At 41.4% G+C, this 19,283-nt stretch overlaps 3 protein-coding genes across 5 annotated transcripts in view; 1 reads left to right on the top strand and 2 right to left on the bottom strand.

The window, feature by feature from the left end:
• Positions 1-552: 552 nt before the first annotated feature.
• Positions 553-942, bottom strand: RB195_001864 (uncharacterized protein; the record flags this gene model as incomplete). Its single annotated transcript, XM_064198839.1, has 1 exon — positions 553-942. The coding sequence occupies one exon, from the start codon at positions 940-942 to the stop codon at positions 553-555; it is 390 nt and encodes a 129-aa protein (XP_064054720.1).
• Positions 943-1,823: 881 nt separating this feature from the next.
• RB195_001863 (uncharacterized protein) lies at positions 1,824-2,261 on the bottom strand (the record flags this gene model as incomplete). Its single annotated transcript, XM_064198838.1, has 1 exon — positions 1,824-2,261. The coding sequence occupies one exon, from the start codon at positions 2,259-2,261 to the stop codon at positions 1,824-1,826; it is 438 nt and encodes a 145-aa protein (XP_064054719.1).
• A 10,177-nt stretch (positions 2,262-12,438) lies between these two features.
• The window catches only part of RB195_001862 (uncharacterized protein), a gene marked incomplete at both ends in the record, with an annotated part of 40,444 nt that continues 33,599 nt past the window's right edge, over positions 12,439-19,283 (top strand). For all 3 annotated transcript variants that reach the window (XM_064198836.1, XM_064198837.1, XM_064198835.1), the window contains 8 exons: positions 12,439-12,507; positions 12,559-12,645; positions 12,712-12,824; positions 13,946-14,027; positions 14,256-14,360; positions 17,065-17,181; positions 17,832-17,886; positions 17,949-18,054. In XM_064198836.1, the coding sequence (XP_064054716.1) occupies positions 12,439-12,507; positions 12,559-12,645; positions 12,712-12,824; positions 13,946-14,027; positions 14,256-14,360; positions 17,065-17,181; positions 17,832-17,886; positions 17,949-18,054 (734 nt within the window). The remainder of the gene's footprint in view (positions 12,508-12,558; positions 12,646-12,711; positions 12,825-13,945; positions 14,028-14,255; positions 14,361-17,064; positions 17,182-17,831; positions 17,887-17,948; positions 18,055-19,283) is intronic.

Raw genomic sequence — 19,283 nt, 5'->3', positions numbered from 1 at the left:
GTAGGCGTTCTTCATGAACTGCGTCTTCTTTCTGTTTATTCGCGGTCCTATTCTCTTCCTTGCTTCGTTCAATTCGTTGAGCATCGTTTCTGCTTCATTGGTACTGCACGAAAAGAGAACGATGTCGTCCGCAAAGCGAAAGTTCGAGAGGAATCTTCCATCAACACGTGTGCCCCTTTCTTCTCAGGAAAGTGATTTCATTATCCATCGCAATGCAGCCGTGAACTGCTTCGGCGAGATAGTATCGCCTTGTCGTACCCCCTTTTCAATGGGTATGGTGAGAGGGGCAGAAAAGCTGTATCTTTGTGGTGCATCGATCGTAGCAGTTGGTTAATGTCCTCACATACGAAGTGTCCACACCTTGATCGACCAGCGCTGACAGTATTGCATTCGTTTCTACGCTGTCGAAGGTTTTCTCATAGTCGACGAAGGTTAGGACAAGGAGCAGCCGATATTACCGGTAAACCTCTATGACGGTCTGGATGTGGTCCAAGCAGCTGAACCAGCTGACGGAATCCAGCTTGTTCTTGAGGCTGGACTTCATCCAGCATCCTAGATATGCGCAATGACCTTGGAGAATACTTTGTATAACAGACTCAGCAAGCATATCGGACGGTAGTTGCGAAGGTCCTCTCGGTCACCTTTCTTATAGATAAAAACGGTTCGCGAGGTATTCCGCTGGTCTGAGATCCTTTCTTTCTGAAGGTAGGATGTCATGTGCGCTGCTAAGATTACATAAAGTGGATGGCCACCAGCCCGAAGAAAGTCTGTTGATATAAAATCAGGTCCAGGGGCTGTGTCAGGTTCAATGCTCTTGATAGCGACTCGTACTTCCGAAGGGAGAATTCGTGGTGGAGCTCCATCAGTGGGGATGGTTGGGCTTGCCACAGGGGTTGATGAACGGAAAACGTTCAAGTAGAACCTCTCCGTAATGATTTCCATCTCACGACGAGGAGTCCCGTCTTCGCTCAGCAAGGCTCAGCAGGCGGAAAATTATATTCGCGGAGATCCCTGTAGCACTTCCTTAGACTCGTTCTTCTTTGTGCTGCTTCCAGAATCTTCTTCTGCCTGTATTTCGAAAGATCCTCCTGCAAAGGTTTTCTGTCTCTACTTGACGTCTACTTGACTTTTCTTTGTGTTTGCCACTACTAATGTGCGATTCATTCGGATCAAGCCTCAAAGTCCTTCTTCTTTCCAACAATCCCTTGGTGGTCTTCGATCCAAATTTGTCGTTTGCAGTGCAAGTTTGCGCGATTTCGAGGCACGCTTAGCACAGGCTTTTAATCCTCTGAGCAGCATCTCGAAGTCCACCTTTGGGTCCTCCTCGATGTGCCAGTCACCTGGGACAAGTAGTCTTCGAATATACGCAATCGTCGTAGACGACTTCTTTTCTCCTTCGTTGCCGATAGCAAATTTTCTTTTCCATTGTGTGGCTGTCGTATTTTCGGAAGAAGAAATCAAATCAGAACCACTACAAAAGGATGGTGCTACTTGAGACGTCAAGCGGACACCACCTCCGGTTAGTGAGTATGTGGTCGATCTCCGCACGAGTCACGCCATTGGGCGTTTCCCATGTCCATCGACGATGATCTTTTTTTATGAAAAGAGAGATCCCATGAAAGAGGCGAGCGGCGGACAACAGCCCGGCGAGACGATTGCCATTTTCATTCCGGTCCCCTAGTCCAAATCTTCCAATCCTGTATTCCTCTTCTGTGGCCTTTCCTAGTTTTGCGTTGAAGTCTCCGACAACGAATTTGTAGAAGGACTACTCGTTGCGGATCACTTCCTCCAGCTCCTCGTAAAACGCGTCCAATTCGGATTAATCAGCTGCTGATGTTGGTGAGTAGCAGTTGATGATACTGATGGGTTTTTGGCGCAGAGCGGAGGCGAAGAATGGCCAGACGAGGTGACAGGATCTCGTGAGAATCGACAAGAGGGACGACAGATGGGTACACAACAAAATCAACACCGCCTACATTTCGCGACGGAACATTCTCTCCACGAATGACGAGTGTGCCGTGATTCATCTGTCGAACGTCGCTCCTTCTGCACTTGGTCTCCTGCAGAGCAATCACATGAAATTTGAAACGCTCTGCAGCTCCGAGAAAGGCATGCAGGTCAGTGTCTGTGGACACTGTTCTTGCGTTGTAATTACACAGTCTGAAACAGTCTCTATGGCGAGTCATGCGTGTGTCGCTTTGGTCCAGAATCGGAGAGGTCTTGAGCAACCTGAGATTTGATCGCCTCTCACCGGTCGCCATACCGTCCGACGTCTGAGACGGCAGGGCCCAGTGTGCAGGTTACTGAGGCAGTGAACATGCTGGAGTGGCAAAAAGACTTTTCCCCAAACTAAGCACCCCCGCCGTAGCGAGCTTAACTTTCATCATAGTCGTCGCCCAACCTACATGGATCGGGGAGATCTACATTTTGCGACATTTCGCTAAGACGATGGTGAATCATATCAGTGGTTTACTCTTGGCTACTCGGGTTCCGAGAGCTAGGCTATTCCGAGAATTCGGAATGTCGGATGTGTCGAACTCCTTCTCAGCCTGGGAGACCCTGCCGGAGGAGGAACCTCATCATCATCGCAGTTCGACGCCCAAAGTCACCTCCACGCGACTATGAGGCGGTAAACAGTTGTGGAGGAAATAATTTAAAGTTGTTCCCGAGAGAAAATGACAAATACATACAAAGATGTGCCTTTCAAGTTTCAAATTCGTTCTCGTAAAAACCAGTGAACTGTACTGTGGTGTCTTAATTAATTGATCCATTTTTTATTTAGATATATTTTAGTCTTTTTTCGCCTAGGTCAGTTGCGCCCATTTTATTCTTGGAAGTCACCTAGCGTCATGTTGTTATTCATTCATTGTAAGTTCACTTACTATTTTGTCGCTATTCTGACGTGCATTCTAGTAAAATTTTTTTGCTTAGTTTCTTTAAGGGATACGTAACTGGAACTTGTTGCAATTTTGTTGTTTTGTATATACATGATGATAATTGGCATACCTTATGCGGCTAATCATCATTTTGTCCTGTTTTTCTGCCAATTGGTCATACTTTTGTTCCCGTGCTGTTTGCACTAAGATGTGGATGCCAATGTCATTGTGCTGCTGCTTCGACGGTGCTACTACGTTATGCTTGTTTTAGATTTACGAACACATTGATTAACGATTGTTAGAGATAGAAAAGAATGAAAACGATGCGGGGTGCATGATCAGTTAAGATCGGGCCGAAGAGCTGTCTATGAATCTAAGTTGCTTTTCTGGAAATTGTAGACTCTGCTTAGGGATTTCTCCATCGTTTTCTGCGGACAAAGTGGTGCCGTTTTCTGGGCTGATAAAAATCCCACGTATTGGCCGAATAATCATAAACTGTTGCTTGTGGTAGTGGAGTGCTGTTGGTCACTGCAGCAACGCGGAAGTGCCTTCGGCTCTACTAAGTAGCCAGGAAGTTGGAAGTCGATGCTCTGCAAGACGACGCTAACGTCAACAGTAATGGTGTGCATTTCCTTGTGACCACGTCAAATGTGGTGATCTTCACTCGTTTTGCGACAGCCCATCCTTTTATATTAGGCATAGAGCGCGAGGGCCATTCGATTGTATCTACTATATAACAAGGGTGGATTTCACGTTCCGACGAGGACCGAGCAGTGAACAATAGCATCATTTGCCCTGAAATAGCGTCTTGGAATGACAAGCAGCGCCGATTACGCTTCGCAGGGCAAACTACTACGTGCAGTTCTCAGAAATTTCCTTCTTAGAAATTTTGTTTATAGGAAAAAACTGAAGAATATACATACTCGGCAAGACAGGTTGTTTCCTTGTTGCATCGTATACTTATTACAATATCGTGGCTTGACCTGGAGAGAGGAGTTTATTGGGATTCACATAGCATCAGAAATCTTTTTCAGGCCTCTGATAAAAGCGAGCTCGTCAAAACGTTGGACCATAACAAGGTCCCACCAAAAACTCGTTGGGAGAACAAAACAACATAACTTTATTACTATTTTTAATCGTAAAAATAGAGTGCACTGGCGCTGTGATGAGTGACCAACTCTCGTCCACGTTAACTATGTTCTAAGTTTGAACCCAACGTTTTTATCCCATCTGAATTTTTTAATGTGATCCAGTCGTTATATATAGCTACTATTTTTCCATACAAATTACCGTTTTTCACAATTCTTCACTCTTTCCTATAAATTCTTCAACATTTCTTATTTCTTGTTGCTTTATTATTTGCCTAATAATTTATCTTGCGTAGAGTCGCGTCAATCCTTCTTTATTCATTTTGTTTCCTAAAACAATTGTTTTGTTGTTTCAGTACATAGTTTCTGACAAGAGGTTTATTTCTTCCCTCACATTGAGGTGACCACAGGTATGCATACATAGGTCTCAGCAAAAGTAATACACATATATATACATATATTTATAGACCCCTTCTTTGGAAGTCTCATGGCCATTTGAAATCACATCAAAGATTTTGACCATGGCCGATTTCGAGTTATGGAATTTTGCATACTGAAAATCATCGCTTTCAACTTACTCACTATCCACACTACTATATCTTATCCTTATAACCCTGCTTGAATTTTCCCCTAAGAAAGTCCAGAGTTCAGAAAAAAGTCTTCAAAAACCTCTTCTATTTCAATTCCTCATCCGCGTCCATGCGCTCCTATATTTGGATTCCCAAACTCATTCATGGCCTTCACTTATTCCGTGGTTTACAGATCTTTATTGCTGATATGGTTGATTTGCTTATCCTACTTGTTCCATGGCTTCTTGTTTGCCCATTTCTGAATTTTTAATACTTTCACCAAATTTTGGATCGTTTGCGTGTTTTTCAAATGTTGCTTTGTTGCTGTTTTTCGTGAGGAAAATTACTATTTTCGCCAACTTATGGGATCAGACTCCCTTCTTTTTAAGCCGCGCGAAAAACAAACATAGCACCTCTTCGATAGTTTACTTCGGTCAATTCATTTGTTTAAAATTCAAATCTTCGCACATAGTTAAACGCTCACATTTTTGCGCTATCGCCGCCGATGTTTTCTGGCGTGAGCAAGGATTCCTTGGACGTCGATCTGTGCCCGGTTACTGGTAAGCCATTGTTCCTCCCCGGTTTTTTCTGGTCTCTTCGTGGAATTAGCTAATTTCAGTTCACAGCCTCTTCGTCGCAGAGAAACTGACTCTTTATTCCATTGGTACCCGTAGTGCATGGTTTTTCGGAGTGTTCATCGGCCAATTTTTGCAGTTCTTCTGTTAGTCGTCTAACCAGCGTTTTATTGCTAATGAGACCCCATTGGAACGAAGTTTTTATCCGTTTTACGGGAATGACAACAGCCATGTTGTTTTCGACCCTTCTCTTTTTTTCACCGATAATGACTCTTCGATTAGAGAAGAGAGTTTTTGAAAATTTTAATACGTTTTGACTTACGTCGAGAATAATTCCATATTCCTTGTAATTTTCTTTAATTCTTGGTTATTCTTTTATTGAAGCTGGAGATAAACGATATGCTGAGGGGAGAGAGAAACTGTTTTGCAGAAAGTGAGAAAAAGTAAATGTAACTCTTACAAACACGTTTTCTAGAATGTAAGAAAGTGTTTAGTTAACGTCTAGAAAAAGAAGCGGGAAAATGTTATTCTCAAATATCTATGATGTTTACATGGAGATAAAGGGAACTTTGTGGCTTTTTTCTTTCAACACTGTAGTCTTTTCCGCATACTTCGAACAAATTTTTCGTTTAAAGCTTGGTTTTTTGTTCTATTCTGAGAAACTGAGAATATTTCAGTAATTTTCAGTAAATCATCATTGGCATTTTACGAAAAGAGAAATGCTTTTCGTAATCGCTTTTGGAAGTCATCTGCAGCTGTTGTTCAGCGGACGATATCCATTTTTATTTAAAATCGACGATATTGGAGATTTTGGACAGCTTTGGCTGTACCTTAGTAGTTTTCGCAAACACGCAATTCACAAACGCTCATTCTCTGAAAATAAGGGGATAATATAGTTGGAAGCCTCGGAGGACTTCTTCCTGCTTTTATTTTGATGTCCTTATTCAAATTATCCCATCTGAATATTGTACTAAATGTTAGGATTACTAATAGTGATGATATCCAGGTAGTGACCAAAGATATACGTACTTTTTTGTTTCGCTTATAAAATAGTGAGTAAATATTTTGCTACCGCAAAATTGGTGATCTGAATTTTTTCATCTGCAACTGTCGTATTTTCTTTCTTCTTCCATCTTTTTCCACTTTCACTGTTTCTTCTATTGTTGTTACTTCCTCCTTATATATTCGCTTCACCTGATGTCCATGAGTTTTTCTTTCTAGCAAAATGCTACTGCAACCGCATAGAAACGTGTAATTAAGATCAAAATATCGTCGCAGCTAGAAAGGGAATAGAAGGACTGCGATCGCTCTTGGAATGAAAGGAATTTAACGAACGTTATTCTTCTTCTTTTCCTTAATATTATCCCTGACTCCTCAACGACGCACTAATAAAACATAGAAAACTGAAGATTTTTCCGCTCTGCTTCTTTGTTTGTGCCTTGCAAGAACTTTGCTGATAGTTCCTGTTTTAGTGAGACCGGAGGATACCTATGTCGCATTTTGCGCTTCATTGCACTGCTTCGCTTTTTAGTGCTTGTTTGTTGTTGAATTTTTCGACCAGCTGCTCGCAAATCTTTCCGATATGGTCGCTAATTTTATTCAGTGTACCTTAGTTATGCCTTTCCATTTTGTCTCTTTTCCCTCTTTTTTGATTTTTTGATCTGGTAAGGACTATGCTTTCTTTTTCACCCTTTCCCTTCCTTCTCTTTTTTCTGACCTGAACATTCTTTTCGGCAAAAGGTCCCTGCATAATCTTCCTGTAATTTATGTGTTTATGCATTATTAACCATTATCTTATGTTGATATCTGGCACTAAAAGTGGGAATGAAGCGCTTTTTATGCTGCGGCCACATTTTCCTAATGTGGATCCATTTGTTAGCAACAGAAAAACCATAAGTTATCGTATCTATTAAGACACAGTATTATGCATAACTGCTCCGACAGCTACACAGCTACATGGTTCGAGAGTTCCGGGACTTCGGCATATTTCTTTCTGTAAATTTAAGTCACAGGCGCACTAATCCACTTGGGATGCGGAAACGTGTTTTTACTGCAATTCGTAGTCGTTGAGGTTTCGGAACGACTTGCTGGAGCGGGCCGATACGTCACGTCAGTGTTTTCCTCCTCCCAGACAAGTCTGGTGCCACCTTGTCGAAGCCGGAGGGTTGAATGGCTCCGTTGGCACTATGACGGTCTCGAACCATCGACCGTGAGGTTCATTTTGGAAAACATTCTATTCTGGCCAACTATGTGCCTATAGGAATTTTCCCAGTAATATTTATGTATGCGTGACTTTTCGGAGAATTTTTGTTCACTCTGCACTTTCTGCTCAACTGCTTGTTCGGTTCCTATAAGGGTTATGTATGAGTTTGTTGAGGAGGAAAAAAACGGTTCTATCGACTACGCCAGTGAACGAAATTATGGCCGCTATAGGAGTATGTTCTGCATTCAAAAAGATCACTTCACTTCTACTCCCACTCATTCATCTCCACATTCATTATTTAACGCTACGGCAGTAATCGAACACTGTTTATCCAAGTGAATAAGTGCTTTTCGGAACACAAATGGACGGCACTGGGTTTGATATGTTCATATCGAGCAAAAGTTTGTTCTGATAAGAAGATGATATGTTTATCCGACAAAAGTTCAGATTCTGCCACAATGGGCCCAATTGGACGAAGCTTGCGCCAAGATATCAAGCAAGTATTACTTGGAAGCCCGATTGGAAAAGATGTGAAAAAGAGATAAATGAAGTCGATGGTTTTATTTCCACCCTATTTTTCCTTCCAGGAAAAAATACGGGGGCAGCTTTACTAGAGAAAAATAAATGACACTACTCAGTAAGATTTGATTTCGAAAAAACTCCCGAACTTCGTTGCGCATAAATAATCGACGTGATCACTTATGTTCATTGGATGGTTTGATATGGGCTGGATTTTGGGGTGGGTTTTTTTAAAATTTAGTAGTAGTTTGTTTAGTGTTTTCCGTTTTCCACACCGTTTTTCAGGACGATTGAGAGGAAATGAGCGGGCTCATGCTCATAGTCTACAAGCCGAACTCTGCATTGTCCCACAGAGACCTCATACCGTCAATTTCATTATATGCTGCTCTTAATGGTGCTGCTCAGTTTTCTATGACCTTGAGCCTAACGAATCGAAATTTGATCGAAAGGCGCAGCAACTCCCTTTTTCCAAGTTCTTTGTTTTCGGTACGCAGCATAGATACTGAGATCACTATTTTCGCCACTGATTAAGTTACTTGTTGGTTCCGCCGCCTCGTTGGCATTAATTTATTGTCTTGGTTACGTTAGGCAGAGTCTAACCCCATTTTTATCTTTCGGCTATACATTAATACGATTCCGGAACCTTTTCGAACGATGACTAACACAACGTATATAAAATGCTCAGTAAAGAAGGTTAGGATTTTTTCTTCTTGAATTCATTGTACCTGCTGCCGAAGCTTCCATGAGATTCATTTTTGTCTGCTCTTAAAATTCTCCTTCCGCTCGCATGTACTGAAAGAAGTAGAAATCTTCACTTGTTTATCCTTTTACTGCACACAGAAGAACAATTGCTGCATACTTGCCGAATTACATCGAGAATGTTGCAAATCACTGACGGCGATTTTAAAAAACTGTGCCTGTCTCCAGTTATCACCTTCCTGAAAAACGCAGACAAATCCACAACTTCCAAGTTATTTCTTCTGTCTTAGGAGGTCTCAGGCGTTTGTGTTGATTGTGTCAAATCGTAACTGCGGTTGATTACATCTGCTGAACAGTCGTTTGCATAGCTGCAGACAAAACACCTGAGTAACGGCGGAAATGAATTAGACACGTGTGAAAAGTCTCGTATTAGGTGTAGTCACTGTTGCATATGAGAGTTTGCAGCTGATGAGCAAATGCTGTTTTTTGACCTCGTCACCAGTGTCAGTTCCTCTTCTGATCCATCCGAGAACTGCGCGATCCTTTTTTGTTGCAAAAGTTAAAAATATAAATAAAACTGCTATAAATTGAACATTGCAGTTCTGTGTATGGTTTTTTGTATGTATGGTTTTGATTTCCTTGGATTGATTCCTATTTTTGTCCTCGACATTTGGCTCAACTTCTATTACTTTCATTTTTAATTATTTGGTGATTACATCCCCTCTGCTAACGGCCAGCGATCTGCCTACTTTGCTCCACCTCCATCACTCATCTTTGGTGGCCCTCCGAATCCGTTGTCTTACATATTTGGGTGAGCTCGTTTTCATTTTACTACTTTACTTATTCTTTTATTTAGCTGGAATCGGAGATTCTGGGCATCTGTGTATTTCATCAAGAGTATCGTTTAGTTGAATTCATGTAAATATAGATAAAAATTGAAAAGAGCTTCACAATCGAATTCCAATTACTAGTGATAAGTGACATTCGAATATTCTTATTGGAATGCTCGGATCTTTGCGTTGTTCCTGGACTATTCGATTTTGAACTGTTCGAATATTTATTTGAAGTCATTAGTCATCATTCTGTTAAGTACCTAAGTAGTGATGCATCAGTTCTATCTCGTGCGTAGCCGTAAAGCTAATTTTCCACTGTGCTGCGCTGAGCGCACAAAAAGCATAATTTCCAATGGGTTTTCGGCGGGTACCTTTAAAAAATCCACTGGATATCAAAAATGCTCTTTGAGTTGTAAGGAAGTTTCGACGGCAAATGCTTTTCTGCTGATGTGATCGCTGACTGTTGAACTGTTAACTGAAGCTTGCTGAAGTGCGCAAGCCTTGCCGATGACTTCTCGGTAGATTCGAGCTAGGCGGAATACGAGAGTGGATGGAAGCCGCAGTCGGGGCCGAAGCCGAGTCCTCATGGTTCGCTGACTCCGAAAAGCACTCTTCAGGAACGCCCATTTCTTCCGCGTCGTCATCGAAGACCTCGTCCCCGGAGGAGTCCTCGATGGCTTGGCCGTGTGCCCTGCTATCAGATTTCACACGTACATACACTTACACATACAGCGGTGATGCTGTCTGTTTGTTTTGTCGTAACGGCAGTTGTCCTTTTCCAGGACAACTAACCCTTCCACAGATTTTCTTAAATAAAGTTCAGCCGTTTTTCTCTCCGTCCCGTTTTTCTTTCATTCCGTTCCTTATCTATCCAATAATTCCGTGGATTAATAGAGCTCCATACGTGGTAAACTGGCGTTTCTTATAAGTTAAGTCCTGTATATCTAATTTTGACAACTTTCTTGACAATGCCATGCACTTTCTTAACTGATCCACGATTTGGCGGAAATCGTAACTATGTCCGGGTCCCTCCGTCAATTTTTTCGATTGGACAATTATCACTTCTTCATATGAAGGACAACTAACACAACTGTTAGTCACATTACAGCTTTTTTTCCGTCGTCTTAAATTCGTTAATGTCTTTTTTTATAAAAGAAGAACTGGATCTATCACTGGAGTAATCACTAAGTTCCCACGTGAGTACAGCTGAAATTTTTTTCAAACCATGTTTTGACGTCCTTTCCCGATCTGCACTCGGTGTTGTTCTCATCTCAACAGTCTCACAATACGATGTCCGGACATTTAACACACTTTGGAAAGGATAAGTAGTACGACACGTAATATAGCACAATCGAAATCTCTGGAATTTTCCGAAGTGTTTAGTTCCGAAGTGAAACCATTCAACACAGCAACATTGCTGAGGCTAGCGAGGGAAGCATGCCTTCCTGCACATGCTTGTTTTCCGCTCGCTCTTTTGCTGCAGACGTTTCGCGGACAATTTACTATTTTTGCCCTTGTGTACCAATACTCGTCTATGATTAATATGAAGATCTCTTCTTTTCCGACAGCCACATCGGATCACTTAACAAATGCACAGAATTCGATGCGACTTACACTAACTCACGAATGTCTCACCTTATTTGTTCAGGTGATCACCGTCTGACTGAAATTTCCCGTAGAATTTCGCAGCATACAGTGGTTTAGCGTTTGGTTTTTGAAACAATCGTTAGGCAGATTTTAGGCCTCCTATTCCCTTTGCCATACTCTGTTTCCCATCCGAAGCTGTTATATTCTTGAGCAACTGTCACTTTTTTGAGCGTGATCTACTTGCTCATATAACTATTTCCGTTTAGAAGATGTGTTCGAGTACTGTACCAGTTCGTTGTGCCCAAAGGACAACCATAAGCTTTGCGTTGTTCAAAATGTCCTATGCGTACAGCACCACCTTACTTCTCCCTCATCTTACATTTTCACTTGAACAGAGATTTGTTTCAACGGACTTCTGTAACATTGTTCCCCAGAATTCCTTGATCGTGTCTCTCTCCTCTCTCGTTTCCCTCTCTTTGCTCTTATAGTCGTCTTTTTGCTTGAGTTGCTGTTGACATCAGTAGACACCTGTTATATTTTTCATTTAACATCATTCCTGCTGCTTCTCACCTTTCAAGGTTTTTTCGTGACAGCTGCAAATCCAGGCTTTATATTTTCCTCGGAATACATTGATTTTAACGAACACTCTTCGACATTTACGACATTTTCGACACGAATGTTCACTGCTGCAGTTACATTTTTGCCTTCTTCACTTCTTTATTTGGTTTTTTTTTCCTGAAATTTGCGTCCATTTTATAGTCGGGTCAAAACGACATGAATCACGAGTGCAGTTGCGGTACGCGCTCGAAGCGGCGCGGTGGAGGCAGCACTGGAACCGAGGTGGAACCGTCACAAACTGTAGCGATTGGTGGTGCCAGCAAGGTTTTCATCACGCTCCTAGCCGCTACGCTCCATCGAATCGTCTCGAGAGAAGCCGCGTACGCAATAGCGTACGTGCTTCATGTCGTTTTGACCCTAGCATACTTTTCCGCACTTCCCTGATGACATACCACAGCAAAATAAGTACAGCGAATTTTTCAAGCACTGTCTGGTAATTTCTCGAGAATTCTACGCATTTTGGAGTTTGAGTGTATTGAGTAGCCATTGATTGATGTACTGATTAACGACAGTGAGGAACACATAGGGATGCTTCTTATGGACACTGCTTCATCACCCTCTCTGCTGCCTACAGCGAACGACCGCAACAGCGTTACATCCTATTGAATTCCCCATCTACTTCCCATCACACTGATTCGCTCATGAATTTGAGGGGTACTGATCTTTTTTCGATTCTGTCGCGCTCGCTCTTCTTCCTTAATCATCTATTTCCTCGCTTTTCTTTCACTATCATCACTTCAATCGATGTACATATTTTTGTCGCATCTAGAAATTTCGGATTAAAAAATAAGCCTTTTTTGATCGCTGATGATTTCTTCCTTTCTCTGCTGCCATCCAACGAGATGAAATCTCATTCAGGTCTTACTGTGATATGGGATGGGGCGCCATCCTATTGTTGCTTCTGTACTATATCGCAGCAACTATGAATGCCGTTCGACAGGTAATCAATTCATTGATTTTGACCTATGAGCGATGGCATTTCTCTGTTCAGGTCGCTGTGCCTGGCGAAATCGTACTGGGGGGTCTGTTTCCTATTCACGAAGCCGGTAGAAACGGATCACAATGCGGAAAAATTAAAGTGGGCGTGGCTCTTGGCTTTTTTGTTTAATTTCTATTAATTACTGCCGAGAACTGCTTGTTTAAGGCAGATCAAGGTGTACAACGTATGGTGGCTATGTTGTATGCGTTGGAGAAAGTGAATCAGGATAACACCCTACTGCCTCAAGCCAGTCTTGGCGCACAAATCTTGGACACTTGGTGAGCCGCAGGAGAAAATCAATAATTGATTTCTCTTGGTCGTCGACTCTTCCTTTTAGTAATCGCATTGATCGCAATAGAATGAGAAAATCATGGATGAGCTCCGTTTGGTATAAGATTTTTGAAATGAATTCTAGTCCCCGTAAATTTTTTGTGGTTATTTTCTGTCGAAAAAGTCTGAAACTTTGTTTTCTAACGGAGCAAACGTGTATTGTAGCTCCTAGATGTGAAATGAGTTGGTCAAAAAAAAAGAAGTGCTGATGACTACGCCTGTGAGATAACATCTTTGAAAATTACAAAAATTGGTCTTTAAATAAAATCGCCCAGAAGCTATACCCAAGGATATAGCTGAAGAAAAAACATGGTCATGATAAGCTTCCTACCGCATCCCTACAGTATCCTCTCTAATTTTGCGTAACAACAGCTCAAACGAGTTGAAGAAACAGAGCATAAATCTTCCACTTCAAAGTTTAGCGTTATTTTGATTGATTTTGCCTCATAGTTATTTTTTTTCTAGGAAGAAATTCTTTCTTCTAGGGGTACAGTAGTACTTTGTAACTGCTAGCTTCAATAGCAACATTGTTCGAATTCCATCGGCCTCCTTAAACGGAATCATATTTCATGTGAAAATGTGCGACGTCCATTAGTCTTTTTGAGATCAGTTTATCCATTGGATGGCATTAAATAGACGAGCTTCTTTGGAAATTTAATAGAGGAAGACGAGAGGGGAGTGCTTATGCCTTTTCCATAAAAGGTTTCTCTATTTTCTAAAGTTCTTCCGTTAAAAAAATCGCAAATTGCACAAAAAACATTTTAATAGACCTAAAAATCACCATAGATCGTGGAATCGTAAGTTATAATTACGGACTCTTTTTCTGGTCTGCACATTAAATCTTCTGGAGAAATTGTCACACATTTTCGTAGGATTCGGTGTCCATTACTGCTCACATATCGCAACCGCCTAAAACGGGACTGAAGTTCAAAACCGAAACAGAAAATTCGTGAAATTCATGACTGACTGCTAAAACGGACCAACGACATGCATAGCACTTTGAATTTTTAAAAATATTATCAAAACACATACTCACACTGAAATGAATTTTCACTGGTTTTTTTTCCAGCTCTGTGGACAGCCATGCTCTGGAACAATCGCTGGAGTTCATAAAATCAGTAATGTCCAGTGGCGATGGTGCGATTTGTGCGGTGAGTGCAATCAATGGCTATTGATTTTTCTCGCTGAAAACGAATCAATTGCAACCGACATGTCGCATTTTCTTTCCTGACAACTTTCGAGTGTTGAAACTTTTTTATGCAGAATTTTGTGTATTTCTCAGTCGTTGTGTTTTTTGCTGCTGAAAGGAACCCGGCACCTGATTTAGTATCCAGTGTAAACTGTATATGAAGTTGTTTGACGGATAGAACTCGTTCTAGGATGGTTCGCCGGCCAGCTACCATCGCCAGCCAGTGGCCGCTGTTGTTGGCGCTGCTGGCAGCCAGGTGTCGGTAATGGTCGCCAGCATGCTGCAGCTTTTCCGGGTAACTTACTATTTTCCTATTCGTTCACTAGATTCCCTGATCACATAGGAGATCCCGTAGATAACACGGTGATCTATGCTGTTCTTTCTTCTTTGGAATTTTGGTGAACAAATGCCTCTTGTCTGAGATCTGTATGGCTATCTCCCTTGCTTCCTATAGTGCTCTCTCATCTTTCCGCTATATCCAGTTCGCTTTAGTTTTCTTTTCCGTGTAAGACCTTTATCTAGTAAGCGACTACTCGCTCCTAGTAGTCACTTGCCGTTGCTTAAGTTTTTCAGTGCAAAGAAATTTTCTCATGGATGTACGAACCCAAAAATGAACTGCTATCCTCCATGTCTTGTTCGCAAGTTCTCCTACAGTTCCGCATGTGGAACATTGGGAAGGAAGGGGAGGGCCGGCAAAAACAAGAATCGAAACGAAAAAAAACATTTCAAAAAAACTTCACCGTCCCTATTCCAAAATTCTTTTCCTAAAAACACTTAATTTGCAAATGCAATTGAGAATTTTTTAAATGCAATTGGAAAATAGTGTTATTTATGGACTAACTCAATATAAATGAAATTTTCTTGGATCTGAAATTTTTCGATGAAACGAGAGTGGAAATTACTGATACTGCAAGATTTATCCGGAGGAATCCATTGTCAACCAAGGCCAATTTCTCATTTTTACCTCAGACCCAAGTCAAAAGAGAAGAATTGAGCTGGATCTGAGGTTTCATCTACTTGTTGGCTTCATCCACGGTATTCCTAAATGTTTATACAAACTTTTAGAATTTGAAATGTGCTGAAGTCGCTAACAAGTGAAAATCTTAGGTTTTAAGAGAAATTAAATAAGATACATCCCTATTGATTTATTTTTTCCATTCCCAACTGGAAAACTTGGAAATAAAGAATGAAAGTCATGAAGAACGCCAGAGATGCACAAATGTTCCTATTATTCTGGCCACCGTCATTGCTCCTACTCCGTCATATTTTATCGCAGGGACAGAGAATTCGGAGAGAGAGGTATTGTGAAATCGCTCAATCAAATTTTTGAAATTTTCCAAACTGTTTCTTGCAATTTTTAATTTTTTGAGAGGATCATGTACTCACGATCGCGTACCCACTGTATCCTTACTGCTGAATCTTAGGAAGAAAACTAACGGAAATCCTCGCGGAGGTCTCCGCCACTTCTTAAATCAGAGATCAGGACTTCCAGAGTGTCTTCTGCTCTGGATGACCTTTTTCTGGGTGACGTTAAGGCACGTTGTTTCAATTCATACCCTAACACCAATACTTCTCTTTCGAATTCCCACTTGAATGGTTTGTTCAATGCTGAATGCAAGCTCAGGCCCGTACTGTTAGTCAGGAACGAATGCCTTGGGAATCAAGACCGCTGTTCATTTTTTGGGGTGTCAAAAATCTAAAAAAGTACAATAACATCTGTTGTCTCTATATAAACTCTGCCAAGAAAGCATCTAGCATATTTCACCTACTCCCTCCATTCTCCTCCCTACCTCGGATTTTCTTTCTTTGTTCTTTCCATCGATCTGCATTTGACCAATCTTTTGAGTGGCTCTTAGTGGTGAAAATCCCTCGTACATTTCATTTAAACGCTTCATTTCACGTGAATAAACCGCCCCTGGCTTCTGACCTTTCCGAACGCCAATCGACCGAACATCAGATTCGGATTCGCACGCGGTCACCTCTGGATGCCTGAAATACTCAACCGCCTGGAGAGGAGGCGAAAGCGGTGCTTATACGCAGATTTTTCTGATAGTTGTTTACAAATACTGAACGAAACATCCATGACTTTGATAAAATCCAAATTAGGTTTGACTTCACGTAACTGAATTTTTGAGCAAAAATATGTGAGTCGTGGATGCTTGCTCACAAATGAGAATACGGAAATTCCTTAATAAATACATTAGACGTCAGAAATTGTTTATTAATTTTTCAGAATCTCCCGCAATTCTACCGTTTTTGGCGTCTAGAAACTTTGAGTGAGGTTTATTTATGACGGTTATCCTCTATTCAAGGGTTAAGGGCTTTTCTACATAGCTAAACATTGAGAGTTGAGCAAGCTAAACATGGAGTCCGGAACTCCCTGCAAATTGTTTGTTTCTGTTATCCTTTTGAGTACATAGAAGATAGTTCTAAGAAAACTTTGATGAGGAGCAGTACTTGATTTGAGATTCTCTTTTGTAACAGTTGTTCTGGATATTAATGAAAATAAGTGCACGTAAAATAAGCCAAACCGTGTCGAAGCATCGAAGTTGTAATTTACAAGGATTAGCAATTTTCACAGGATAAACATCTTAAGAAATTTCTGAGAAATCCCATAAATGTGACAAATGTCAAGAGAAGAGAAAGATTAGGTAGAATTTGTTGCTATTCTGAAGAATGCTGAAGAATGTGCATTTCACAGGATACACTGAGTCTACAAATTTCTGCAAAATGGTGTCTGAAAAAAAAGAATGAAAATAGAAGTTAGCAATAAATAACAATAAAGAGGTGATGAAATTTCAATGAAAAATAAAGCTAACACCAATTAATAAGACATCGATGACAGAAATCTTGAGACAAAAATTCGTTAATTAATAACGCTAAAACCAAATAGTTATAAGTAGCAATGACAAAAAGTCTGAAGCGATCCCACATGATGTAACTAGCCACCCCCAATAACTTTAGTACCCCCAGTAACTGCACTAACCCGCAGATTTCAGATTCCACAGGTCAGCTACTCGTCCACGGGAGCAGAGCTGAGTGAGAAACCTCGTTTCGGCTACTTTTCTCGTGTTGTGCCACCGGACAATCTCCAAGCGCAAGTGATGGCTCGTGTGGTAGGTGACATTCATTCTCGTGTGCAAATCATACGTAACCGAATACGAAAATCGTACGTAATAAATTGAACCGTGTTGTTTTCGTGTTCCTGTTTCCTCATTGTTTTTGTTGACGTCAACTGGCAACAGATGAAATGTCTGATGACATCGTTTTGAGAGCTTTTCACATGATGCGTGTCCCTCGTAATGAATGCGGCTTGTCAGCATCGGATACGAAATTCTTTTTTTTTTTCGACGAGGGAATTTTGAAGATCCGTAGGATCGAGCGGTTATTGGGAGGTCGGAGAAATGAATGTTTTGCTGTTGGAAAGATGCATATTGATCGATTTCTAGTGGGTGGAATTGTTTGGAATCAACTTGAACCACTTAAACCGTTTGCTTGACAGGTGGTGAGATGCACTTCTAAAATGATAGCTATTGATCAGATTCGGTAGAATTCCCACCACAGACGATGTCTTCACAGATTATTTGCTATGTGAAATAATTTTTCCGACTCTCTTCGCTTTGACAGCGAAGATTGGTCTTCTGTTTCAGAAACGATGCCTGTCGATCTTTTAAACAGGAATGGAGCAACATTGTTCCTCTTTTTCTTTGCCCTCCATTTAAAAATACCGATGCTTTTCAAGACGATTTCACTTGTTTTTTTAAAGGTTCGCGAACTCGATTGGACATACGTGCACGCGATTGCTGATACAGGCTCGTACGGTGGGGTACCTACCGTATCCTCGACGAAGTCACACAACAATAGATTAATTTCTTAGTTTTAGGTGAACGCGGCATGGATTCATTTCGAGCGGCTGCGACTGAGCTGGGTATCTGTATTGACGGCGACATACATAAGATCAGCCGGCGATGGACGGATAAGAATTTTCGGTGCGCGACCGCGTTAACGTTTTGTATTGGTGCGGCGCGTGATGTGTTCTAGAACTGCAACGCTCACAGTGCTTCGTTTTTTTATTTGCGTTGTCTGCGCCACCACGAAAGTGAAACTCCCTTCCGATGTTCAAGCTGACTGTATTCTGACAGTTCGCGTTGGATGCTGTATATATGGGGAACAGATTTTTTTTATGTAGATGTTCCTGTAACTCCTTAGTGATCTTAGAAGATTTTTGGAGCTCAAAAAATAGGCGATACATTCAGGTATTCGCACGCGCTCGTATTTCATTCTTGTCGCTTTTCTCTCCTTACCTATCACATGTTTTTTTTTTCGTTTCTATGAATTAGAAATGCTCAACAGTTCACCTGGTTTTCGTCTTCGTTAGTTGATAAGTTTATTTCCTACTGTTTTTCTCCGGTTTCTCTCTCCTTTTCCGTCCAACATCTTCAGTATTCATTCATCTTCTCAAACCTACTCTTCCCGTCTCCCCACCATTCGCTCCTCTTTTTTGATATTTTTTCATTTTCTTTTACATTGTTTCAAGTTACTCGTTGGAAGCTGAACGTTTCTAGGTGTTCAGTTATTTTCATTGATTTCTTGACAGTGTTTACAGTACTTTTTCTCCGTTGTTCACTGTGCATTTTCAATTTCGTTTCCCCTTACCTTTTTTCCTGCATAAAGTGCCCTTCAACTCATGTTTCCATTGTTTTGTTTCTTATCTTATAGGATTCAGCATCACTTACATTTTAGCTGTTTTTTCTCCTATTCACCTCTTTTGAGGTACTGAAGCGTCTCTTTTTTCTCTCAAATTTCCCTTAGCTACACCCGTTGATCTTTCACCTCTAAAAGTCTGTTTAACAATCTCTTTTTTCCACTACAGTAAATTATTTTTCCTGTGTATGTGTCCAACAGGGGGAGGGAAAGTACGAATATAGTAGGGTCAAAACGACATGAAGCACGGACAATTGCGTAAGCGGCTGCGCTAGAAGCGGTGCAGTGGAGACAGCGGTTGAAATTGAAGTGGGACCATGGTGAAGTGCAGAGGTGGGTGGCGGCACCGGGTCCTTGCACGACCACAACCGCTACGCTCCGCCGCGCCGCTTCGAGCGCAGCCGCCTACGCAACTGTTCGTGCTTCATGTCGTTTTGACCCACCATAATCATACTTCTCCCCCCCCCCCTGTTCTAGGAAATATGTCCAAAAAGGTGGAGTTAACCACCTTAAG

The sequence above is a fragment of the Necator americanus genome, chromosome IV (genome assembly GCF_031761385.1).
Source record: "Necator americanus strain Aroian chromosome IV, whole genome shotgun sequence".
Lineage (NCBI taxonomy): Eukaryota > Metazoa > Nematoda > Chromadorea > Rhabditida > Ancylostomatidae > Necator > Necator americanus.
Note: the sequence above shows the minus strand (reverse complement) of the source record. Positions and strands in the feature narration are given on the sequence as shown.